Source organism: Saccopteryx bilineata, chromosome 9 (assembly GCF_036850765.1).
Source record: "Saccopteryx bilineata isolate mSacBil1 chromosome 9, mSacBil1_pri_phased_curated, whole genome shotgun sequence".
In the NCBI taxonomy this organism is placed as follows: Eukaryota; Metazoa; Chordata; class Mammalia; order Chiroptera; family Emballonuridae; genus Saccopteryx; species Saccopteryx bilineata.
In genome coordinates, this window is record NC_089498.1 from 86,012,775 (window position 1) to 86,039,436 (window position 26,662).

At 37.6% G+C, this 26,662-nt stretch overlaps 1 protein-coding gene across 4 annotated transcripts in view; it reads left to right on the top strand.

Annotated features, from left to right (window-relative positions):
- NRG3 (neuregulin 3) overlaps positions 1-26,662 on the top strand; it is a 1,278,837-nt gene that overhangs the window by 1,249,573 nt on the left and 2,602 nt on the right. For 2 of the 4 annotated variants that reach the window (XM_066243724.1, XM_066243723.1), the window contains exons 7-9: positions 16,221-16,348; positions 21,025-21,198; positions 26,544-26,615. In XM_066243724.1, the coding sequence (XP_066099821.1) occupies positions 16,221-16,348; positions 21,025-21,198; positions 26,544-26,615 (374 nt within the window). The remainder of the gene's footprint in view (positions 1-16,220; positions 16,349-21,024; positions 21,199-26,543; positions 26,616-26,662) is intronic. The other 2 variants (XM_066243726.1, XM_066243725.1) reach the window with 1 other exon arrangement.

The following is a 26,662-nucleotide window of genomic DNA, read 5'->3' on the forward strand; positions in this document are numbered from 1 at the left end:
CAAGGGCCATCCTGGTCATGCCAATCACACAGTACAGAGACTATTTCTCACAATTTCTCTGAACACCTTAACCCAAATTAATAAAATGTTCTTCAATCCTCTTAAAATATTAATATTAATTCTGTAGTTTTTGGTACCTTACAACACCTGCGGGTGAAGTGGCTCAGGGGCTCCTCAGGGCTCCTCACTTTTGGTGTTGGGAGGAAAGTGCTATAGGCATCAATGAGTGGAGGACAGAGATGCTGATAAGTACTCTCCAATGTCCTGGATAGCCACTCCCAAAAGAAAATTATCCTTCTCAAATGGCAAGAGTAGTGAACAAGTCCAGAATCCATGTTCAAGCTACAAAATGTATCCATAAGGAAATTCTGAAAGCCTAGCATAAGAGTTCTGTCACTACCCTTTCCCACAACAAGCATTTACTCCTCCATGTTATCCAGGTACATATAAACCTTGGTGTATGGCCAGTAGCCGCAGCCTCTATCAAAGCCACCTGGCCCGTGTAGCTTCGCATTTAATTCGGACAGACGGTAAGGAATCAACAGAGCCAAGAACTGGTGGGCCATTTTCCTTTATTTTAGACTCACACTAGGCAAGCGAGTGAACAAACACACTGGGCTCCAAAACCTACTCATTCATCAGTCACAAAGCCACTGACTCATCTGAGGGTTCCTAAAATCAAAGACTTCCACATCACCAGTCTTATTCACCTCTGTTCCCTATCTCCTTCTCCTCTATGAACTGGCTTCTCCTTCCCCCATTCCACCATTTTGGCTGCCCCCTCCCCTCCACGTAGCCTCTCTCTCTCCTTCTACACCATGGGCTCCTCCTCTCTACAGGAATGTGGCCACTCTCTCCAAAATGGCCTCTTAGCTCCTCCTTTTAAAATCTTTTGATGCAAAAACCATCCTGAACACACATTAGTATAACAAGCCCCTTCCCAAACAAGAAGGGCATTTAGCTGTATCACGTGAGAGCAGCACCTCGTGAGAGCAGCGGCCATCTTTACAATGAGCAAAATATAATTTATCTGCCTGACACTTGGGAAGGAAAATTTCCTCCTTGTTTACTATATCAGGCAAATTGTCTTTATTGTGTCTTGAAGCCCAAGTTAACTACTTGAAATTCTTTGCAAATTGCAGTGTTTAACAAATGAAATTGTCTGTATCTGGTATTCCCTTAAATTCATTAAATATTCATGTAGAAGAGTTTCACTTTACTGTCATTTAACAAGATGTGGATATGGAACACCTGGTTCACATGATAACCTGGAAACACTTGACTCAGAGGCTGCAGAACTGGACATGGCATTGCCTTAGCAGCATCTAGTCCTTTACCATCATTCAGAAATGTACAAAGTGTGACTCAAAGAGACACTCACCTCGTTTACTTATGTCATCTGTGAGTGACAGCTGGGGCTAAAATTGTAACCCAGACAGTCAAGAGGGCAAACTTCTCAGCCTGGTTCAGGGATCAGGAAGAGAGGACACCAAGAGCGAGATGATTTATATGTATTAACTATCAATAAGGACCAAGCACTGTGTTAAAGACCAGGGATATAATGACCAAAAATGACAATGTCCCTGCTTTCAAGGAGCTTACTGATTACTGTAGGCGATAGAGATTAGTAAAAAAATACCACAGCAAATTTGCCAACACCTCCAGCCAATAGTGAATAGCACTGTTAGAGATAACAGAAGGCAGGTCTGAGAGTTAACCTGATGTCAATGTAAGAAACTTCCAAATCTGTAAAAAAAATTGTCATGAGTTTATTTGAGCCAAACTGTCAACCACTTCCAGGAAGCAAAGTCTCAACAAAGTGATAAAATGCTCAGAAAATGGTGGTTTTACCACTTATTTTATACATCAGAATAAAGGGGAAGATGTAAGCGGGTCACATGGGTTTGATTGGTGCTAGATTAGGGAGGCAGGAGGAAGCAAAGTAGGACATCTCTGGGACTGGATAAAACGTAAAAACTTTTATACTGAGACTTCTTTTACATAGGCAGGGATGAAATAGTTAGTAGCCAATTAACATGACAATAACAGCAATGAGGGGGTTGTTGGTTCCTGCTCTGGAGGGATGCCTGTCCTGCTGTGGGGGCAGGAAAAGAAGATGGCCCTTACATTTCAGTGGCCTGTTATCAGATACATTATTATAGATGTAAAAGCTGGCTCCATTAAGGTAAGCACTGACCTTTGTTAGAGAAATGTACCTCACTAGGACATGGCTACCCACCATGAACTGCTTTTAGGTAGAAAATTTTAAATGTGGACTATCCTGTGTGGTTACTTTATGTCTCTGAGTCTGCAAGGCCACCATGCAGGGCTCATCTGAACCTGTCAGGTTTAGTTTGTGGCCTGTCTTTTTTTTTTTTTTTTTTTTGGTCCACACTGACAGTTGGAACAGCAAACAACTCTCTGAGAAGAGGGAATAAGTAACACATGCTCTGTCCCCTGGCTGAAAGGATGAACACCTAGTTGAGGTGGGATGGTAAAGGGTAGGTTGGAGTGGAGTGCTTGCTTGTACTTTGTGCCTGGAAAGGTGTTTAGCCATATTATTTTACTTCAGTGGAAATGTGTTTAAGATTTTTGTAAGGTATTTTTCCCTGCCAAGAAGAAAGGAAGGGGCTGGAGCCATGAAGTGTGGAATAATAAAAGGCTTTATTGCGTGAAGAGCGCATCCTGCCCAACGAGGTCCCCTGGCCCCGAGGAAACATGGAGGCCAGGGGAGTCGCAAGCAGTGACTCCTCTGAGAGAAATTAAAGGGTCCCTAGGGTGCTTGAGCTAATATGACGTGATGAAATCTCACTGGCTGATGGAGGTGTCACTCTTTTCCAAAGGGCTCCTGGGAAGTTTCTTTTGGCGCACTTGGTTGTGGGCGGTCCTAGCCAAAGTTTCCGGGAGGGCCTGAGTTCCCCACATGACCATCCCCCATTATCTACCGACTTTACAAGATTGACTGCAATTGTTATATTAGTTCTGCTCTGATACATGGTGCCAAAATTTTCAAAATAGAAACAATGATAAAATAGTTAATTACTTGTATTACACTGGGGAACAATTTTTTTTTTCATTTTCTCTTGCATGAGGTTTTAGAAATGTTTCTGTATACCTCTGCATTGCTGATTCCAAATCTGAAATCCGTTCTTTGGTGCATGCTCTAGTTTTTATGCAATTTTAATTTCTTTTTGTTACAGTTAATGGTATGCATTGGTTTTTAAATTGGAGTTAAAGGGCAACAACTCTTGGATTGAACATAACCACAAGGCAATTAATGTTTTACAAACATCACTTTTACATAATTGTAGTTGTTTTTAAAGGTAAAAAATTATTATCTGATAAAAACACCCTCTCATTTGGTTTTAAGATTGAATCATGGCTTCTTCAAGTAGGTGTAAATATAAGAATAGTCCTGACACCTTCTGTTATATATGTGGCTGTTACACACTTCAATGTCAAAGGTGCAATGTTTCATCATTTGTGACACGTGCATATATTGCCTATTTTCAAGTTCCCCTTGGCGATCAAGACAAGAATTGGGCTCCTCATATTGTGTGTCATAATTGTGAATAAATGCTTCATGACTGAACAAAAGGAAAACGCAAAGAAATGCCTTTTGGTATTCCCATGGTTTGATGTGAACCTAAGGACAACAGTAGTGACTGTTATTTCAGTGTGATCCATACAAAGGGCACCGGCAAGAAAAACAGCATATCATCGGAAATCCTAATATTCCTTCAGCAATACGACCTATCCCACACTCTGAGACACTCCCTGTTCCAGTTTTCAATGGTTTTATTTCTTCTAAGGGCAAAGAAAGTGAACATAGTGATCAAATGTATTTTGATAAGATGCATGAGGGAATGGTTGTAGAATCTGAAGGGTCTTCTTCTGATGCCAAGCAGTCATTAACCCCTCAGCAGTTTAGCCAACCCAAATTGAATGAGTTAGTAAGAGATTTGGGCCTATCAAAGAAAGCAGCTGAGTTATTAGCCTCCAGACTTCAAGAATAGAATGTACTTTACTGGTCAGCTAAAGTATCCCATTTCAAGAAGCATGAACAAATTTTTGTGGACTTTTTTCCAGAAACAAACACTTTGTTTACTGTCAGGATATCAGTAGTCTTCTCAGCCAGCTAGCTGTTACCACTTACAGTCCAACAGAATGGCGGCTATTTCTTGACAGCTCTAAACGGAGTCTGAAATGTGTTTTCCTACACACGGTAATGTTTATGCAGCAGTTCCAATTGGTTATTCAACTCATCTTTGAGAAGATTATAATGACATAAAAATTGTCCTTGACTTTCTGAAGTATGAGGAGCATAACTGGATCATTTGCATGGATCTTAAAATAGTAAATTTCCTGCTAAGACAACAGAGAGGTTTCACGAAGTATCCTTGCTTTCTGTGTTTGTGAGACAGCCGAGCTTGGGAGAAACACTAGACACAGAAAAAGTGGCCAAAACTTGAAGCTCTGGAAGTAGGGATGCAAAATATTGTGAATGAACCTGTAGTTAATCAAGACAGGATCATTTTTTCCCTACTTTACATCAAACTTGACTTAATGAAGCAGTTTGTTCAGGCTTTGAATAAAGTGAGTGCTTTCAACATACTATTTCTGCTTTTTCTACCTTGCCTTTCGAGAAGATAAAAGCAGGTATATTTGATGGACCTCAAATTCGAACCCTCATACGTGATGAAGAATTTGCCAGGATGATGAATAAGGAGGAGAAAGCAGCATGGCAGTCTTTTGTGGCCGTTATAAAGAACTTCCTTGGCAACAAAAAAGCAGAAAACTATGAACTTCTAGTTCAAAGGATGCTGTTGGCGATTCCACGACATTGGATATAACTTGAGCATTAAGATTCACTTCCTGAACAGTCACCTTGATAAGTTTCCCAAAAATCTTGGAGCTGTTAGTGATGAGCAGACTACTGTTGTAGCATCAAACAAGATTGTCCTCAACACGTACACAAACGCAAGAGCTACAAACGCAAATTTTTGCCTGAATAGAATTTAAATAATTTTTGTGCAAATTTTATGGTTAAAATAAGGGTTTTAATATGTTCTATTTTGAAATTGTAGAGAAATTCTGATGCAATCATATCTTTTAGGGTATTAGTATATTTACTGCATTATATAATATAAATTATATTTTCACAAAGATGATGCCCAAGAAGACATTCTACTTCATTATGTTAAACTAAATGTTGAACATTTTACAATAAGATGAAATCCTTAAATCTTGAATTGCAAAAAAACTGTAGCTTACAGAGAAAAACTAATGTCAGATTTGAGATCAGCACATTCGAATTAGGTAAGAACAAGCGTTTTTGTGGATGCAGCAAAAATTTTGTTCCCCAGTGTTACAGATCCAGATAAATCATGCTCTAGAACATAACCACTTTCACCATCTTCTTGGCTAATGTCGGATTTGAAATAAAGAACTTTTGTGTGTGTGGTACAAAAAAAAATTTTTTTTTGAATATGCAAAGATACACTGCTTTAACACTATTGTAAGGCACAGAAATCTACATTTTTTCCTCCACCATTTCAAACTTACCATTACATAAAGACATGGAATGATATTAGTAGACCTGTAGCATGAAAGCACATTGATTTGCTAGAGAATCCATTGTGAAAAATTAAAGTGCATTGAGAGTTTGCAACAAATGAGTCCAAATGCCTTTTTATAAAGATTTGATAATTCATGAGCACAGACAACAGTGTGGTGATTGCCAGGAGAGAGGTGGATGAGGGTGTAGGGGGATAAATGGTGATGGACAAAGACTTGACTTGAGTGAAGGGTGAACACACAATATGGTGTACAGAGATGTGTTGTAGAATTGGGCACCAGAAACCTGTATAATTATATTATCCAGAGTCACCTCAAAAATTCAGTTAAAAATAGAGTCGATAACTAAATACTACAATCTCAAGCACAAATATACATGTTGTTCATCCATAAGATGTGAATTATTATTTTTTAAACTAAATTTATTAAAGGTAACATTGGTTAATAATAGATAATTTTCTAGGGTACAATTCTATTATATACCATCTGTGTATTGTGTTGTGTGCCCACCACCCAAAGTCAGTTCTTTAGTGACCATATGTTTGACCCTCTTTACCTTGCTCTCCTCCTGCCCCCCTTACTTCTGGTAGCCACCATCCTATTGTTTGTGTCTAGAGACTTTTGTTTGTTTGTTTTTCTTGTCTTTCATTTGTTGCTTTCAGTTTTATATCCCACATATGAGTGAAATCATGGTTCTTGGCCTTTTCTGACTTATTTCTCTTGGCATAATATTCTCAAAATCTATCTATGTTGTTGCAAATGGCAGTATTTTATCATTTCTTATGGCTGAGTAGTATTTGATTGTATATATGTACTATATCTTTTTTATTCAGTCATTTAGCAAAAGATAACTCAGTTGTTTTCATGTCTTGGCCACCATGAATATTGCTGCAATAAACTTAGGGGTACATATATCGTGTGAATAAATGTTTTGGCCACCATGAATATTGCTGCAATAAACTTAGGGGTACATATATCGTGTGAATAAATGTTTTCAAATTTTGGGGGTAGATACCCAGAGGAGGATTTTCTAGGTCATATGGTAGCTCTATTCTTAATTTTTTGAGGAACCTCCATCTGTTTTCCAAAGGGGGTCTACCAGTTTACATTTCTACCAGCAGTGAATAAGGGTTCCTTTTTCTCCACAGCCTCTCCAACTCTTGTTATTACTTCTCTTATTGATAGCAGCCATTCTAACAGGTGTGAGGTGGTATCTGACTGTCATTTTGATTTGTATTTCCCTAATAGTCAATGAAGTTGAGCATCTTTTTTTGACACAGATATATATAAACTGGGAGCCTGCAGAGCGTGTGTGTTGTGTGCAGCTGAGGCAGCGCCGACTCCTGGAGACTATGAGTGAGTGACATCCACAACGTCCTGGCCTGAGAGCCCTGCTCAGCTCCTGCAGGCTCATACCTGTGGCTCCTTTTAAGGAGTCAATCCATCTCTATCTGGTCCTCCTCTTTTTTTGCTGCCTTTTATTTTTCCCAGCATTATTATCTTTTAGCAGAAAGGCAGACATTTAAAACTGTTTAAAAATAACCTGCCCTCCTGCCTGTACTGCTTGGGGTTCCAGCCCAGAGGATTATCAGCTCTGTCAACATTGCTCTGCAACACAGACACTGCTTTCATTTAACCTCTGACTCCCGCTGTGTGTGAGCTACAGAGCTAGAAACAACATAGCCGTTGCTCTACTTCCAACATCACCTGCTTCATTCAGCTGGTTTGTCGATTCCAGTGCACCACCAACAATGTGTTAGGAACGAGGTGGGTGATGGTGCAAATGACAGGGCCTATCTGCAGCACCCAAAGCACCTCTGCCAGGCAGGCTGTCAGGGAAGTCAATAGGGATGAGTGCTATCCCGTGAAATAACAGTATAGACTGGGGCCTCTGTGAGTGTTTAAAAAAAATCGTTTCAGCTCTTGCTGAACAGACCCATGAATAGACTGTGACATCTCCTTATTCACTACCAAAGTGACACCTTGTATTATACATGATATCAAATGAGGTTTTAACAAAACAGGTACACACATACACACACACAAACACACACACACACACACACAAGATCAAGATCCGTGTGAGCACAGGCAAAGACCATGGCATTAACTGCTGTCCTTGTACCATCATACAGAAATGATTATGGAAGGGCCGGCGGGCAGCTGGCCTGAGCACTGCAGCTTCACTGGAGATGTTATCTGAGGGCTACAACTGTGCCTGCCTGAACTCTGCCCAAGGATGCACTACATATATACAGGCAGCAACCATAATAAAGGCTTCCAGCATAGAGCATAAAATGTCCAGAGATGAAAACCCTGGGCAGTTAAGGTACCTTGAAGGAAGGCTGGTACAAACTGTTTTTGCTGAGTGGGTTGTACACCTTGAGGCCCTGTAAGTGAGCAACTCAGGAAAATAAAAGAAGGCTACATCCAGCCTCCAGTCTCTAATTTTCCCCCCTCTATTGGTGTGTATCTTCTGCATTTTAAAACTTCTTTTTTCAGTAGACTTTATTTTTTAGGACAGTTTTGGATTTATGGAAAGCTTGTGAAGATAATAGAAAGTTCCTATACATGCTATACTCAGTTTCCCTGTTATAAGATTGTCCATTAATATGGTACATTGAATACAATTAATGAACCCATATGGATGCATTATTATTGACCCAAATCCATAGTTTATTCATATGTCCTTAGTTTTTATAACTGCTTCTTCTGTTCCAGGATCCCATCAGGATTCCACATTACGCTTTCTTGTCATGTTTCTTTAGGTTCCTCTAGGTTGTGATAATTTGTCAGATTTCTTTTTGGTTATTAAATGACCTTTTTAGGAGTACCAGTCAACTATTTTGTTAGGATGGTCCTCTATTGGAATTAGTTTGACGTTTTTCTCATGACTAGAATGGAGTTACCAGGTTTTGAGATAAATACAATAGAAGTTAAGTACCATTTCTACCACATATCAAAATTGTACTATAGTAATATGATTTGTCACCAGTGATGATGACTTTTGTCATCTATCTCAGGCAGTAATTGTCAGGAGTCTCCACAGTGACATCACTCTTTTCCTCTCTTCCTTCTATAGAGTTCTCTTTGGGAGAAAACGACTATGTGTGGCCCACATGTAATGGGTGGGGAGTTCTGCTCCCCCTTTGTGAGGCTGAAGTATTTACTTATTATTCAGAATTCTATGGCAAAGGGTCTGTCTTGTCTTCCTCATTTATTAACTAATTCCATCATTTGTTTCAAACTATGAATTCATGGATAGTTATCTTATACTTTGAGTTATAATCCAATAGTTTAATACTATTTTATTTATTTATGATCAATTTTATTTTTAGCTTTGGCCATTGAAATGTTTTCCATTGGCCCCTGTGTCTTTTTTTTTTTAAGATTTTATTTATTGATTTTACAGAGGGAGGTAAGCAAGAAGTATCAATTCATAGTTGCTTCACTTTAGCTGTTCACTGATTGCTTGTCATATGCTCCAAGGCTTCCCACCTGTAACTTCAGCATTCCATTTGACGCTTTATCTACTGCACCATCACAGGTCAGGCAGACCCTGTATCATGTTGACATGATCCATAAATATAGGGTTCTTTCATTTTTTATTGAGCATGTCTTTCTTTCTAGGCTCTCTCTGTAGACAGATCAAGTACATATGTATATATTTACACATAAAGCACAGTGCTTATGTACAGTCCTTTTGCCTTCATTCTTACAGATTCCACACATTTTGAAAGTTGCTCAGAACAGCAATCTGCTGGGTCCCAATTCTCACTGATGTCCTTTCAGACATTTCTAGTATTTCTCTTGTCAGAGTTTGCATTCCTTCCTGGGACCTCCTAAATAATACTTATTTTGTTAATAGATGTATTTCTTTAATTCACATAGGGCTAATAAGTTTACACATTTTCCCTTGTGTGAATTGTGCTAATTTGTGTCTTTCAAGAAATTAGTCCATTTCAACTAATATTTCAAATTTGAGAGTGTAGAGTTTTCATGTGTTCCTTTTCTAACATTTTTATGTCCATGGTAGAAGTACTTATAGCCCCTCTTTCACTTCTTTTATTGGTAATCTTTTTATTTTATTTTTTCTGGGTTAGTCTGACTAGGGACTTAGCAATATTACTGGTCATCTTACAGAATCTGTCTTGCTTTTATTTTCTCTATTCTCTTCCTGTGTTCAGTTTCATTAATTACTTCTCTCAATTTATTATTTATCTTCTTCTGTTTGTTAGGCTTTCATTACTTTTCTTTTTCTAGTTCTGTAAGGTGGAATTGAAATGATTGATTTTAGATATTTCTAAAATTCAGGTATTTTTTTGTTTCAAATTCAAGAATTTGATGTTTTAAATTTATCTCTAATTACTCTGTCTGTTACTGCACACAAACTTTGATAAGTTATATTTTCATTTTCATCTAGTTAAAAATATTTAAAAATTTATCTGGAGACTTTTTCTTTGACCTTTCTGTTATTTACAAGTATGTTGTTTAATCTCTAGTTTTTGATTTTCGAACTATCTTTTTGTTATTGATTTCTAATTTAATTTCAGTGAAGTCTGAGAATATATTTTGTATGATTTCTGTTTGTTTTTTTTAAACCTCTTAAGGTGTATTTTATGGCCAAAAATTGTATTTTATCTTAATGAATGTTTCTTGTGAGTTTGAGAAGAATATATAGTCTCCTGATTTGAAAGCAGTATTTTAAGAACACCAATTAGATCCAGTTGATTGAACATAATGTTCAGATGAATTATGTCATTAATGATTTTCTGCCTGATGGATCATTGTCAATTATTCATAGGCGGGTATTGAGTTCTTCAAGTATAATAGAGGATATGTCTATTTTTCCTTGCTGTACTATCGGTTTTTGCCTTATGTATTTTGATGCTCTGTTAGGCACATAAATGTTAAGAACTGCTTTAGCTCCTTGGGGAATTGGCTCCTTTATCATTAGGTAAATGATACTTCTTTTATTTATTTTTTATCCTTAGTACTATTTTTAGTTCTGAAGTCTGCTTTATCTGAAATTAATATACCTATTCCAGCTTTCCTTTGATCAGTGTTAAGATGGCATACCTTTTTCTACTCTGTTACTATTATCCTACCTCTGTCTTTATATATAAAGTGGGATATTTTTGTAGAAACATATAGTTGGATTTTGTTTTCTCATCTACTTGGAAAATCTCTGTTTAATTGATGTATTAGATCTTCATACTATTAATTTTTTTAATTTATTAATTTTAGAGTGAGAGAGAGGAAAAGAAAGGGAGAGAGAGAAAAACATAGATTTGTTCCATTTAGTTGTGCATTCATTGGTTGCTTCCTGTATGTGCCCTGACTGGGGATTGAACAGGCAAACTTGGTGTATCAGGACGACACTTTAAGCAACTGATCTAGCTGGCCAAGGCCTAGATTATTATACTTCAACTAATTATTGATATAGCTCATTTAATATCCGCCATATTTATAATCTATAACTTTGGTGCTTGACCATTGTGTCTTCTGTTTTATTTCTTCCTTCTCTGTTTCTAATTATTTGATATATTTCTATTTTCTCTTTTCTTCTAACATATCAATAATACTTCTTTTCAGAATCTTTTAATGGTTGCTCAAGAGTTTGCAATATACAGACAACTAATCTGAGTCCACTTTTAATAACACTGTATCATTTCATTGGTAGTACAGGTATTTTATAACAGTGTATTCCCAATTTCACTCTCCTTTCCTTTATAAAATTGCTATCAGTTATTTAATTTGTGTGTGTACTATATCTAAAGTTACTATTATTGTGAATGAACATTTCTTATTTGGTTTATTAATAGTAAGAAAAATAAAATATTTTAATTTACCTTTATTTATTATTTCTCTAGTATTTTCTTTTATTATGTAGTTATGAGTTTTGACCTATATCATTTTGTTTCTCCTAAGGAACTTCTCTTAAAATTTTTTGCAAGACAGGTCTGTTGGTGATGAATTTCCTCAGTTTTTGATTGAGAAAGTCTTTATTTCTACTTCTTTTTTAAAAGACAGTTTCACTAGAGATATATTTTTAGGTTGGTATCTTTTGATGTTTTAACACTTTATTTTACTCTTCTTTCTTCTTGTTTGTATGACTTATTAGAAGTCCACTGTATTTCTTACTTTTTCTACAGGCAAGGTTTTTATTCTTTTCTGGATTTTTTTCAGCATTTTTAATGTATATTTTCTTTATTTTAAATATAGTTTGCATATGATGGTCTGTGATATAAAGTTTTTCATATTTATCCTTTAAGGTGTTTTGGTATCCTGTGAGCTTCCTGTGTCTGTCGTTTGGTATCTGTTAAAAATTTTGGGAAGTTATAGGTCATTATTAGTTTAATCATTTCTCCTGCTCTATTTGGTTTTACTTCTCCTTCAGGTATTCCAATTATGTTTATGTTATACCATTTGAAATTATCCACAGTTCTTAAATGTTATCTTCTGTTGCTCTTTTTTTCCTTTTAGTTATGCATTCCATTTTTGCTTTGTGTTTCATTTCAAGAAGTTTCTATTGACTTATATTCAAGATAACTATGTTTTTTATTGGCTGTGTCCAGTCTAATGAAGGGCCTATCAAGTGCATTTATCATTTGTGTTACAGTGTTTTTTATATTTAGCATTTACTTTTAAATATTTTTTAGTGTTTTTCTCTCTCAACTTAAAGTACCCATCTGTTCTTGTATGCTATCTACTTTTTCCTCTAGAGGCCTTAGCATATTTATCCTGCTTGTTTTAGATTCACTGCCTGATCATTCCAACATACCTGTGGTATCGGAGTCAGGTTCTGGTGATTATTTTGTCTCTTCAGACTTTATTTTTTTCTTGTCTTTTAGTATGCTTTATAACTTTTTTGTTTAAAGGTAAACATGATATATTAGTAGGTAATAGATGGTGAAGTAAATAAACCTTTAGTACAAGGTTTTATGTTAATCTGGTTTGTGATTGGTTTTTTTTTTTTAATGTTGGCTATAACAGTAGTTGCCAAGGTTTTAATCCCTTCTAGTGTTTTGTTTTGTTGTTTTTCTCTTTATTTGTATTTTTAGGTTTCCCTAAGAACTCCTTCTTAAATAGAATCTGTGTCTTACAACTTTTTAGCTGTCATCTACTGTTATTATATTGGAGCCCTATTGGTATTGTCTTAAGGCATGGTGGAGGGGAGTCATTTATGACTTCATGATTATATTTCTTTTAGTGAGTCTATATTTCTGGCCCATAACCTTCACAAAAGTTTCTTCAATTTTTACCCCAATGTGAGGCAGGAAGCCTACAGGGGAATGGAGTCAGAGAAGTGCTCTTCTCTTAGGTGAGATACAACTCTGGTCAAGTCTCTTTTCACTGAAAAGTAGGCAGTGGTAATGCAGAATGCATTTTAAATGACATGCATTTTAAAGAGGTTACTTTCCCCTTCTCTTGTCAGAGACATGACATGATTTTTTTAAATCATTGTGAGAATCTGTTGTGAAGAGGTAAAACCCATGGGTGTGCGGGAACCCCTCCTAAGATTACAGCCCTCAGATGATTTTTACTCTTACTCTAGCACACTCAGAGATTTCAGCAACTTATTAAAAGTACCACTTACATTGTAACAAATTTATGATTCTGACAGATTCTGCTACACAGGATAGCTGATCTTAACTATGGTTCTCTGTACGCACTCATCTATCCAGATTTCGAGTGGCGGTTTTCCCTACGAATTTAGCGGTTTTTCCTACAAATTTAATTATCTGATGGATATAAGAATAGTTATTGATTTTCAGTTTGTTCGGCCTTTTTCTTACTGTAAGGACAGGAATGGCAATTTCTTAGCTATTTATTTGTCATAAATAACTGAAAACTGGAAGCTATCTTTAAAATCATTTGAACCAACATATACAGAAGATTAGTTTTTAAGAATTGCCAAATTGTTAGTTGTTTTTTAGTGTTCCTACATGTTTCAACTAACTCTGGAAAGGAATAAAGGCAATTTACACCTCAATCTCAGGTTTCATGCAACCACTGAAATGATAATGATTCTTGTAAAGGCAGTGAGAAAAAAAGAAGCAAATTCAAAATAGTAAATTACGGAACAAATTTTTGTTAATGAATCAAAATAGTACAATTGAAAGCAACTGTTTAACAGCCATTCAAGCTTCTGAAAGAAAAGATTTTTGAACACAATATCTAGTATTAAGCCTGTGAATAAGCAGGGCAAGTAAGAGGTTAATTCTATTCAAAACTCTTATTCAGGATTTTGAACAAAGACCCTCAGGCTCTCAGGATCAAGTCTCATTCAGAGCAAAAGCTCTGAACTAATGGGGCAAAAGCTGAATTAGGCTTTTTGACATATATTGCATTTTCAGAAAAAGAAATAAATGGGTTACTGACTTTTAATGATTTGGTGATTTCCTCCAGAAAATCTAGATACTTGGCCCAGCTGCCCCTGAGAGCCCAAGCAGAGCGGAGGCTTACCTCCTCCCATTTGTGCGAGTGACCCCAGATCTAGCTTGTTTCTGTAACTGAGCCTTCCAAGCATCCAAGTTTGTCTTCTAAACCAACAATATGAGGGGAAAAAATAAAATAAAACCAAAAACCTAGTAGAATTTTTAAATAAAACCTGGAAGTCAGATGGAAATGCAGGCTGTTGATTATATTTTAATAACATATTCATTCAATTCACTTCTTCCGTGGATGGTTTGTAAAAACCTTTATTAGTTGATAAAGAAGTACACATGAAGGTATTTTCATCACTTCTTAGATGTTTGTAATTTGAGGTTGCTGGAAACAACCACCTTTTCCAAATTATCTCCATAACTTCTCTTTTGGTCCCCAATCAATTTCTTCCATTTTTACAAAACGTCTGACCATTTTGTAGAGTTCAGAGTCTGATTAAAGACATGGTCATTACTGCCACTACATAGTTTATTTGGGAAATACTTTAAAAGAGAACCTTTTTTCCTACTCTTTATAACCCATAATCAATAATATACTTTTCCTCAAAGATAACATCTAGTTAATAGTTTAACTCTGTTTCATCTGCATTCTGTGTGGTTGCATGGGAAACACGCAGAGACATAAAATACATGTATATGTATATTATATATATATAATATATATAACTAAATATATATGCAGATACATGCATACTTACAAAATATGTATATCTGTTTTTCATATTTTCTTTACACAAATGTTTCATATTGTGCATATTTGCATATTTTTGGTACATTGATATTATTCTTTTGAATGGCTGTATAGTATTTGTGGACATTTTTATTGTTTCCAATTGTTACTTTTGTGTTTGTTTTCTGTTTTGTTATTAAAAATTGCACTGTGTCATACCTGGTGATTATATAATTTTGAAGTTTTACCTATGCAGTTTTACATTATATATAAGTTATATATAATGATGGAACTTTCTAGAAGTAGTTCCAGAAAGTGTGTATATTTAACATTTTGGGACACATTGTCAGTATTTACTCTAACAAATTAGCACCATTTTCTTTTTTCTCAAATCTTTGTTTTTATTATACACTGCTCACAAAAATGAGGGGATCAGGGAACGTGCAGATACTTCAGTACTTTCAGCCTTTTATATTGTGCATTTTCACCAATGAAATAAAGGTTGGTTTTGCATCTCAGTTGCATAATCAAACCACTTTCTTTGAGTTGTCATTTGCCTTTCTAATAATCTTGTTTAATAAAAATAAACCAAGTGCTTCTTTTTATATCACATCATATTCATTTTGAAATGTCCCCTAATTTTTGTGATCAGTATATATTCCTGACGTTTATTTTTCTCTATTCTGATTTTCATTTTTTTGATGAGTACAGTTGTATACCTTCTCATTTGCATATTGCATATTAGTATTTTTCTGTGACACTCTTGTTCATACATTAAATTTGAATATCTAAATTTCAAAATCTTTGTAGTTTGGTTAGCATTCTAAAATGTTCATTTCTCAGGAGAGTTTTTATCTAAAGTTTCCAGAAGGGAAATCTGCTGTCCTTGCTGCTTGTTCTAGTGCCAAGTGCCAGAGAGTGTGAAACATGGCAGCAGCCTTGTTGATGTGCCATGTGGTATTTACCTTCAGTCAATATTTTTATTTGTGTGACATGTCTAAGTTTTCTTTAGACTTCTGTGGCTTATGAGTTATAACAGTCAAAGTAAAACTAAGGTTTAATAACTATGAAGAGTAAAATGCTCACAGATTTCTCTTTTTAGACATGGTAAGTGCCTGGTAATCAGACTGAAAGAGGGAAACAGTAGAGAATGGTGGGCAAATACACTGAATCAGTGTCCTCCAAAAATGTACACTGAGTATACTTATTTGCGCTTTTTGGGTTTTTGTTTGTTTGGCTGTGCCATGGGTATGGATTGAAATGAAAAGAATGACCCAGGATTCTAAAATGAAAACCTCTTTTCAATGGACCTTATCTAATTACAGAGAGTTTTGGACAAGGGTAAGGTAGGGAGAGCACTCAGTGTGTGAGAAGCGGATATAAATGATATCTCTCTCATTCTCTTGGTTAGGTGGCCAGTGGATGTTACTTGCAAGTTCTGTAACTTTTAATACCTATCTGTAGTATTACAAGCCTCTCATGACTCATCCCCAGCTCACCTTTATGCATGTAATTTCCCACAGTATTCGAAGGCGGAAAGGCATCCTGTGGCTGCACTGGAGAAAATGATGGAGTCAAGCTTTGCTGGTCCCCAGTCATTCCCAGAGGTCCCCTCTTCTGACAGAGGAAGCCAATCTGTCAAACACCACAGGTACAGGTCGCTATTCATGGTGGGAATGGGCACATTCACTCCATGTATGACTCTAGACAACAGGTGTCAAGAAATGGCAACACTATTTAGGAGAGATGGTTGTCCTTGCTTCTCCTGAAGTTCTTTATAGAAAGGAAGCTCAGACACCTCCCAGGAGGTAAAGCAAAGATACCAGCAAGCTGCAATGCCTAGAAAAAAACCTAAAAGGAACATTGATGCCCATGAAAGCTGCAGTGAATGAAACAGTTGCATTCTGAAAAACGATTAAAATATTTTTTTTTCTAGCCTGCTTTATCACTCTTTGCAAATTTAATGACTAATTCTTCCCCAGGCAATTGATATGACATGTTCCAAGTCTTCTAACATGGTTCTCAACACAAAGGAAACTTCCCAGGGGGAAGAATCTTGGCCAATCTTCTCTTTAAGATCTGTTATCAGTGGGGTGGCTATTTTACAAACTGACCATAGAAATTGGCTGTTTGGGGGAAAAAGCCAAAAATGAAGTTATCTTATAAATTTTATGGTCTTCCGAGGCTGAAAACCCTCTTTATTATTTTCTAGTCCCATACTGTGTTTTATACATGAGGAATTTGGAACTCCAAAAATTGAAAATCTTTGTTCTAGAACAAGCGCCAAAGTGTGGGACTGGTGCCGGAACAGTCATGATGTTTATGTTATCTAAATGCATATCCTCAATCTTTGTAGAAATTGTCCCAAAATTTAAGTGTTCTTTTCTTAGTAACATTATAGATTCTTACTATTTTAAAAATGTAAAACATTATGAAGAGATAGTAATTTATAAAAAGAAAAAATACAAAAAACTATAGGTGTTCCCAACAATAAAAAGATAAATATTGATTTTTACATATCTAGGCAGTGTTTTGAAAACCACCGTGAGAGAAGCATGCATTGTACATGAGAACTGTCTTCTCTTTTGCATCTATCTGAGTCCAAAAAGGATCTTACCAATGCTGATACATTTACTTTGAGGTTTTCTGTCACTCTACATGAATAAAGACTGAGATACTAAGGGTTTGCTGGTTGTTCTGTTTTTTTAAGTCATTTAAATATTTTTAGTTCAGGGTTGAAATATGGTTAGCTTCTGGATAATTGCTTTAGTTATTAACTACAAATTTTGATTTATATCAATTGAAGCATTTACAGATATTTCCCTGTGAAAAAATCATTTCAGTTCATTGGAGCTAATAGAAATTCTTTAATTAGGGAAATAAGTCCAAAATTACCAGCCTTTTAGAAAATGGATATTATTTCCAAAACAGTATTTTCCCCTGCTGATTATAACACATGTTAAAGTGGTATTCCATCGAGTCAAGTAAAATAATTAAGTATAATATTCTTCTAGCACTGTTATGTCATAAATGTTTTGAAGTTGAGATGAGAAAGGATTACAGCTTCTAATGTGTTTGAGCTGCACATGTCTGACTCTCTCCTTGTTTATTGATACACTCCTAAACTTGGCTTCTACTGTGGTCTTTAGGAAATAAGGATGTCTTTAAGAGACCTTCTTTTTCTTTTTTTTTTTTCATTCAGTGACATTGCAGTATTTGTTGGCATATATTATGTTTTGATAGATAAGCAAGGGTTGATTTATTAAGTGCCTCAAGAACTTTGTAAATTGTAGTTTAATATATCATAGCTTTTGTTTTGTAAAATATGCAGTAGACTTAAATGTTTCTGTGATTGATAACCTGGTCACTGATTTATACAGCTTGCAAACTGCTCCATAACTTCCTGAATGTTATTGGGTTCAAAGGCTAGAATAATAATTGATTGATCAATAGTTAGAGCACTGCTTTTTAAGATGGGTCACTAGTAGTTCATACTGGTAGACTTTGCTGTTGTAACAGTTTGGCTAGCTATGATTTATTAATATATTTTTGTGCAGTAAAATTTGACTTACTTGGATAACTTATTTATGAAACAATGCTATTAATTCAAAGCATTGTCTCTCATTTTTAGACAAAAGAACTCTTTCTTTTTAGAGAAGAAATCTATTATGTCATGTCATACTTACTGCATTATATTGCCAGCAATATAACTCATTTATAGATAACATGTAAGCAGATTTTTTTAATAGTGAAATAAGTCCAGTGTTTTCAGTGATTAGGGGCCTTTGAGTTGTCATCTGGGGAGAGGAATTGGGGAACTCATTGTGTTAAGACCTGTTATGTGCCAAACTTTGTGCTGGACACTTTGTATACCTTAGCCCTTTTAACCCCCAAATCCTAAGAAGAGACTTAAGTATTATGCTGATTCTTTCTTTTGCAGCTCCTCCACCCATGCCTAGGCCTTACCTCTCTCTGCACTGTCCAGTGCGCGGGGAGACCAGTAGACTCCCCTGTCCTCTGATGCTGTCGGTTCAGCGTGAGGCACCCAAAGGAGTTGAAGAGCTAAGGAGCGCTCCTGGGACCTCTGCCACCTCCCTCCCTGCTTGGCTGCTTGGGGCCAAAGTGCCTGCCAAGTTGTCCTTTCCTTACAACCCCTTTATCTCTCTATTCTGATAACAGCTGCCTCCCCTTGTCCCTTCAGTTATAGGGACAACAACAGCTTCCCATTGTTTCTAGCCCTGTCACACAATAGTATCTAGCCTGTGTTGCTTTTTCTGCTTTTCTCAAAAACTAAATACACCTTTGTAAATGACCCACCTTTATAAATCCCCTTTACATCAGCTGCTGAATACACCTTTGTAAATCCCCCCAAAATGACCCCCAGTATCATGCTGCTAATAATATATAGACTGAATGTGCACACCCAGGTGCAGTTAATTCTAGCACCCAAGCCTGAATACCTTTCAGACTCCATCATTGTCACTTGATGGTACAGATAGAAGCTGGAACAGCGGAAATAAATGGGCACTTAGAGAACTCCTTAAACTTGTTGGCTTAGCAACCTATTAGGGGCCCATTACCATTAGGCATTTTAGGACTCAACATACAAGAAATATTACAATAAAGATTTAAGTTGTACTAATGTCAAGTATGATTGGCATTCGCACTAAGTCAGGAAGTTGATGCTGGCTTGAGGAATATGAACTCTGATCAGCTTCTCAAACCCCGATCTTGAATAATATTTGAGAAATTGTTTTCTATTTATGAAGTAGAAATCACAGTAATATTAGTGCAGAAAAAGTTACAGAACTCCAAATAATAAAGTGATATGTGTTAACACTCCTTTTGAAACTTGATAGGTTTATTGAGTTTTTGAAAATGTTTTTCAGTTTTCTCTATATAGTTTATATGATTGGATTGCATAAACCGATCTCAGGGAATGTGCATACAGGAACAAAGTTCTCACTGCTCCCTGGGGAAGAGGTTAAATACAGGGAGGTGAGGATGGGGATGGAGATGGAATCAGTAGTGAGTTAGCAATCAGTTTTTATAAAGAGTTTGCTCTTTTGTTTAACATGAGCTATATAGGAATACAACCTCAAATATATGTTTCACTACATCTTTTGCCCATTGATGGCATCTAAAACCATAACTATTTGGGTATTTAAATATATGCATTAAAATGAGATGCTCAGCAAAAGCAAACTAAAGAAGAAAGATAATTTAGTTTCTCAAGATTGATGAAAATTTTAGAAAGCGAGCTGAAAATTTAGCACATATGTTAGGGAGAGAATGCCAATTAAAATAAGTTTTGTTTATTCTACCAGTAACACAAGTGAAAATGTCCCCATAAGCCCCTTCAGGGCTTCCTGTGTTTGGTTCTCGTCTGTGTATAATAACAAAGCCATTTTTATTTCTGTTATTGAGACAGCTACTGTAGCTTGAATAATGTGTCTGGATGGGAATCAGGAGCTTGAGAATTCCTTCAGCCCACCCCTTATTTTGGCCGGAGAGAAGCAATTATTGTAGCCCATTGGACTCTTCACTGGAAAGCCAGAGACACAGGAACTTCTCTTTGTCTCAGGATTTGACAACTACTGATCCCCTCCTAGCAGATAAACTGCAGTCATGGGTGGAGGCTGGCCTATGGGGTGCAAATGCAGTGTTTGAATTAGAATTGATTTTTTTTTTTATTTTATTGATTTTAGAGAGGAGGAGGGAGCGATCAGGAAGGAGACAGGAACAGCTGTCCCTCTCTGTGCCCTGACCAAGGATCGAACTGGCAACCTCTATGCTTTGAGATGAAGTTCTAACCAACTGTGCTATCTGGCCAGGGCACAAATTTAGTGTTTGAAAAGTCTGAGCTGGCCCTGGCTGGTTGGCTCAGCAGTACAGTGCCAGCCCAGCGTGTGGAAGTCCTGGGTTCAATTACTGGCCAGGGCATACAGAAGACTGTCCATCTGCTTCTCCACCCCTCCCCCTCTTCTTTCTCTGTATCTCTCTTTTCCCCTCCCGCAGCCAAGGCTCTACTGGAGCAAAGTTGGCCCGGGTTCTGAGGACGGCTCTGTGGCCTCTGCCTCAGGTGCTAGAATGGCTGAGATTGCAGCGGAGCAATGCCCCAGAGGGGCTGATCATCACCTCCTGGTGGGCATGCTGAGTGGATCCCAGTCAGGGGCATGTGGGAGTCTGTCTGTCTGCCTCTCCTGCTTCTCACTTTGGAAAAATACAAAAAAAGAAACAAACAAAAAAAAAAGGAAGAAAAGTATCAGCAGCCAGCTTGCAGGTCATTTCTATGATCTATTTGTTTGCTGTTTTCCTTCACCCCAGCCGGAGTCTGTCCTCATGCTGCAGCCCAGGACAAAGGAGTGGCATGCTCCACAAGAATGCCTTCAGAAGGACACCGCCCTCACCCCGAAGCAGGCGGGGCGGAATTGTGGGACCCGCATATCAACAACTTGAGGAATCAAGGATCCCAGACCAGGATACAGTACCTGGCCAAGGGTAGGTCTGAAAGCAGTGGAATTTAGAGAGTGTGTCAGTCATTGTTGCTATCGCTTTAAATTGAGTTATATTCTTTGTGGTTTTATTCATAGATTTTTGTTATCAATTAGCTATTTATACTTCCTTTTATCTTTGTCCTACAAAGATAAACTAACTTAAAAGACTAGGTACAATGAAAGCATATTAGGGAAATATTAGATGGAAAATAAACATAACGACAGCAAGAAAATAAATATATAGATATCTAAACATTGTGTTATTATAGAGTTGTTAAAACAACTTAGAGTTTGTCTTTGATTGAAAAAAACTAGAAATTTCTTGGGAGGACTAACGTGTTTTTTCATTGTTAGTTTTGAAAAAAAAATTACTTAACCCTCTGGATCAGTAATGTGGACAACACCCTATATAGTAACTTGTAACATAGATAGTATTTCCTTTCAACAAACATTTTTAAACATGTCTCAGTTAATGCTGACAGCATGCTCTCCAAGTACAACTTGCTGAACTCAGACCTCCAGAGCCATTCATGTTGCAGGTATAGAAAGATGGGCTTTGGACACGATGGCTGCTATTCTTCCTTATAGAGCAGCGGTTCTCAACCTGTGGGTCGCGACCCCGGTGGGGGTCGAACGACCAAAACACAGGGGTCGCCTAAAGCCATTGGAAAATACATACTTATTATACAATACATTTTAAAATAAAATATGTATTTCCGATGGCTTTAGGCGACCCCTGTGTTTTGGTCGTTCGACCCCCGCCGGGGTCGTGATCCACAGGTTGAGAACCGTTGTTACAGTGCATCAAGTGTCCCTTCTTCGGAGTGGACACAGATCCTTATAGGGCTCAAGGCGTGCTGAGTGAAACATAGGATGAATTTTAGTCACCAGCCACCTAATTAACATAGTATTCAACCAATCATTAAAACTGACATTCAAATTTCATCTTTGGACCTACACTTTATGTGAATTTGAGAAAGTTTTATCATCTAAGCTTAAGTTTTCTCATCTATCACTTGAATGAAAATAATAAAGCCATACTGAAGATTGCTGAGTACATTTTTTAAAAGTATGCATGTAAAGAACTTGTACCTGTCACGTGGTAAGCAGAGAGGTAGTACTGGTATTATTGTCATGAGTACTGAGTAATGCAATCAGGGTTTACTCCAGAAATGTCAAGAATCTGTTCCCTCACACAAGCTAGGTTCTTGTTGTATCTAGTTTTCATCTCTCTGGATGAGTCAGGCCAGGTTTCTATGCTGCATTGGCCTGGGCGATTTTTCCACACTGCACAAGCTGAAGGCCAAAGCAGGCAGGAGGTCCATCACAGAGCATCACCGTTGTCTTTTTTTTCTGGGCAAGATATATGTGTGGTCATGCCCCACCTGACACAGCTCAGCAACGGATTCTGTTAGGAAGACTGGAAGATAGGAAATAAATAGCCTGTGGCTGGGTTTTATACTTTTGAAGCAATTCCAAAGGTAGTATAAAATGTATTTGGTACAAATCTGGGTTGACAGCTGCAAATTCAACATAACAGCCCTGTTGTCTAAAATGTGTAATGTAAGTCAAGAAGTAGCTAGCATTTCTCTTTGCCTTTTATCTGGAAAAAGGGCTTGCATTTAGCCTCCAATGATCACACATCATGTTTCATGATCACTTTCCTTCTTAAATCACTGAGGAAGTCTGTTATTTAGGAATAGCATGCGTGCGAGTGGAAAGGAGACTCAGTTCATACTATGTTTCTTTCGGTTGGGCATGTTTTGTCTGTCATTTCACGTGTCCCAGGTGTAAGGGCGCTCTGAGCCTGTTCTGGGCATGGGCTTGCACCAGACATACATGAATCTTCAGGGGCTCAGAGATTCCCACTGCATGTTTAGGAACTGCTCTATCTTTTACCTCTTGGAAGTCTTACACTTATTGTCTACATGGTGGTACTTTTGTTTTGGTTCAGTCATCATTGGAATTGGCATATTCTCTCCAGCTGGCTGGCCACGTGTATTTTCCTATGTGTGACATGCACCAGTGTTGATAAATGGTGACTCTAAGTATAAATCAATGTGTACTCAGCACAATGAATCTCAGGGAGCAATCTCATTCTCAGTGCTTAAAAACAACAATTTTCCAGTGAATATGACTTCTCTCCTTGGCGCTGACTTCAGCCCAGTTTGAACCCAGCAGCTATCTTAGTGAATTGGAACCCAAGGAAGGCGTGAGGTGGTGATGATTCAAGAGCCTTGCCCCTGATCAGTGAGTCAGCAACAACCATGTCTATGGCTCACAGGGCTCTGAACTGTGTTATAGCAGGCAAATCAAACAAATGTATCCATATGCTAAACAGAAGGAAATGGAGTTATAAAAGTTAGATGGCCACCTTCAGAGAAGAAGGGACACAAAATATACTGATCTCACTTAACTTGCAGCTTTACATGCTTCAGCTGTTCTTTAGGAACTTTCTATATGAATGCACTAGAGAGCAGAGATTGAGTGGCCAGCCGCAGGTAGAAAGGACCAACACTATGTACTGGCCTTTCTGACTAAGTGAACCACTAGACCAAAAAAGGAATGGGAACCCTGGATGAGGGTGTGCAAATGGGACCTCTAGTTGTGTGGCCTCAGAGGAAAGGTGGATTTAGTCGTTCATACCAAAGCTATGTGCACGAGGGGCGGGGCCTGGCAGTCCCCTAGGGAAGCACAGGTTCCTTGGCCTGACTCCCGAATTACTGGGAATGAAACCAAGTGACTAATTGTTGGAAGATTTCACCTTTTAAAGGATGTTTTGGTGCACATAGTTTTTGAGGAAATGTACTTGCAATGTCTTTGTTGAGGGATCAGAGGAAGGACAGGCCAAACTGGTATTTTATAGTCAATGAATGACAAGTTCATGGATCACTCTTGTGTAAGAGTGATCGACTCTCGGGGATACAGGACCCAATGTCTTCTAATCCAGATAATATCTAGAAATTTAGCTCTCACTTAACCTTATAGAGAAGAGTGGTCAGCTTCTACTCAACACCAGAACCAGGACACCCACAGCAACTCCCGGGGTGGAGTGAGGACCACCGATGTGCCTCTGGCCGAAGCGCAGACGCCTCTGTCCTTAGATCTCAGTGCACGTCCCCTAGGTCAGGAGCACTACCTGATAGTGTACATGACAAAAGTAAAGTGAGGCTACAATTTCTCTAAAAATGACGTTGGGACTTGAAATCATGTCTGATCCAAAATAAAATCATATTTTGGAGAGTTTCAATTGTTTAAAGCACACCTTCATGTTAGAGTAACATTTTAGATTTCAGTTATTTCTAACCACGTGTCCCACACTGACTTGTAAGGTGATGCATAAGTCAGTTGCAATCCTTCTTTGTCATCTAAGCCTTTACCTTACTTCAGCAGTTAGGAACATTAGAAGACTGCTTTACATTTCTTGAATTGCCTTTTGTTCACTTTTTAGTCACACCCCAATTGTTGACTTATTGAAGCTGTAGTTGACTGAATCTTCTAAAATATTTACACCTTTCTATAATAGTTTTACAAATTGTGTTTAGATCCCAATATAAGAATTTGCACCTCTCCCCATCACATTTCAACCTATTAGATCCTACTCACTACCTGACCTGTGGTGGCGCAGTGGATAAAGCGTCGACCTGGAAATGCTGAGGTCGCTGGCTCGAAACCCTGCGCTTGCCTGGTCAAAGCACATATGGGAGTTGATGCTTCCAGCTCCTCCCCCCTGTCTCTCTCTCCTCTCTCTCTGTCTCTCTCTCTCCCTCTCTCTCTCCTCTCTAAAATGAATAAATAAAATTTAAAAAAAAATTAAAAAAAAAACCTTCTTAGATCTTACTCACTGATATACTCTAAGGATATTCACGTGAAATACAATTTTACCTTAATTATTTGGCTCTGTGATGTTGTTGAATCTGATAGTATACATTCTATATCTTCATATATATTAATGCTGTTAATAGAACACAGTACCCCCCAACTTGTTTCCTTTTTTCTTGTTGAAATTGATTCATTGATTAGAACTCTTCAGCCTAGATTTTCAGTTCTATATAAAGACAAAGGAAGAAGATCCCCTGGAGAAGTGCCTTGTATGTGGCGGCTATATAGTTCGCACAAGTAAAGACTATACATCCTTTCAGAGGTGTTCTAGTGCATCTTGGACGCCCACTCATTTCTGGCTTTGATAGTAACTGAAAATTCAACTTCTTCCTCTGCTGTTTAGTCCGGTTTCTTCATTCATTACATGGTAATAATAATAAGTAAACCACACAGTTTTAAAAAACAATTTAGTGGGACAATTAAAGGTGAAAGTTCTTTTTAAAAACACTGTGCCTATGTTAGCTATTGTTATTATGTTTGAAATAGACACTCTCTGGGTGGTAAAGTGTTTATCTCTAAGATATGTTTATGTATTTATGTTTCTATTTCATCAAGATTTATTGGTTACTACCCCTGTACTAGGCACAGTAAGAGAGGATGGGAATAAAAGACACCTCATTTTTCTCCCCATCTTGTCTCACTGTCTGATAGAAAGACAGAATTATTCCCATCATACCATACATTAAAGACTTCTATTACATTACACACTTCAGAGATTATTCTTTCCATGAATAAACATAACTTTTAATTACATTATAATGTAAGACTTGGGAAAAATATTTATTATATGCAGGGTAGATATGCTTAGATTATGTGTCCATTTTACTGTTGAATTTAATGTTTAAGTTAAAGACAAATAACTGAGAAACAGAATAAAGACTACTGTCCTAGTTCTCAAATCACATTTCCATGAATCTCTGATGTACCAACCCTGCTTTATGGAACTGGGAAATTTACTAGCTCTGAATAGGCAAGATAGGGGCTAGCCAGCTTCTGGAATATTCAAGTGACTTGAAATGGCATGTTGCATTCCTGACAAGCTTTGACATACACCAGTGAGCTACCTTACTTGGCTCCAGGAAGCATGAAGGAACGTGGCTAAAGTGGTGGAGGCCCTGTGGCACTCACTTCATATTCATCCCTGGGCAAAGGGAAGAATTGTATGCCCCTGTTATGGTTTTTAGACTCAGCAACTTGTAGTGAGGCAGTTCCTACAGAGCCAAGTGCCAAAAGAAACTACCTTCATTCCCTTAAAGTCCATGTGGAGCAGAAAAGCTCAGGGCTGTACCTTCCTGCTGAATGTTGGGCTGCCCGGTTCCCCCAGCCAGGGTGGTCACATGAGTGATGAACCAGGGCTGAGAGGGTGGTCACACTGATGGAGTGGAGTAATGCCATTGTGGGTTTCCTATGTGTCACGATGGAAGGGCCACACTTACCTGCTCAATCCCCATTTACTTTGTATTCTAGGATAGAGGTCAGGAAGACTATATCCCACCTGCCTATACAGCTGTGGTGTGTTGAAAGATCCCTGGACTTAAAGTAAGAAGATCTGGGTTTGAGTCTCAGTCTGTCACTTATTTTTCTGT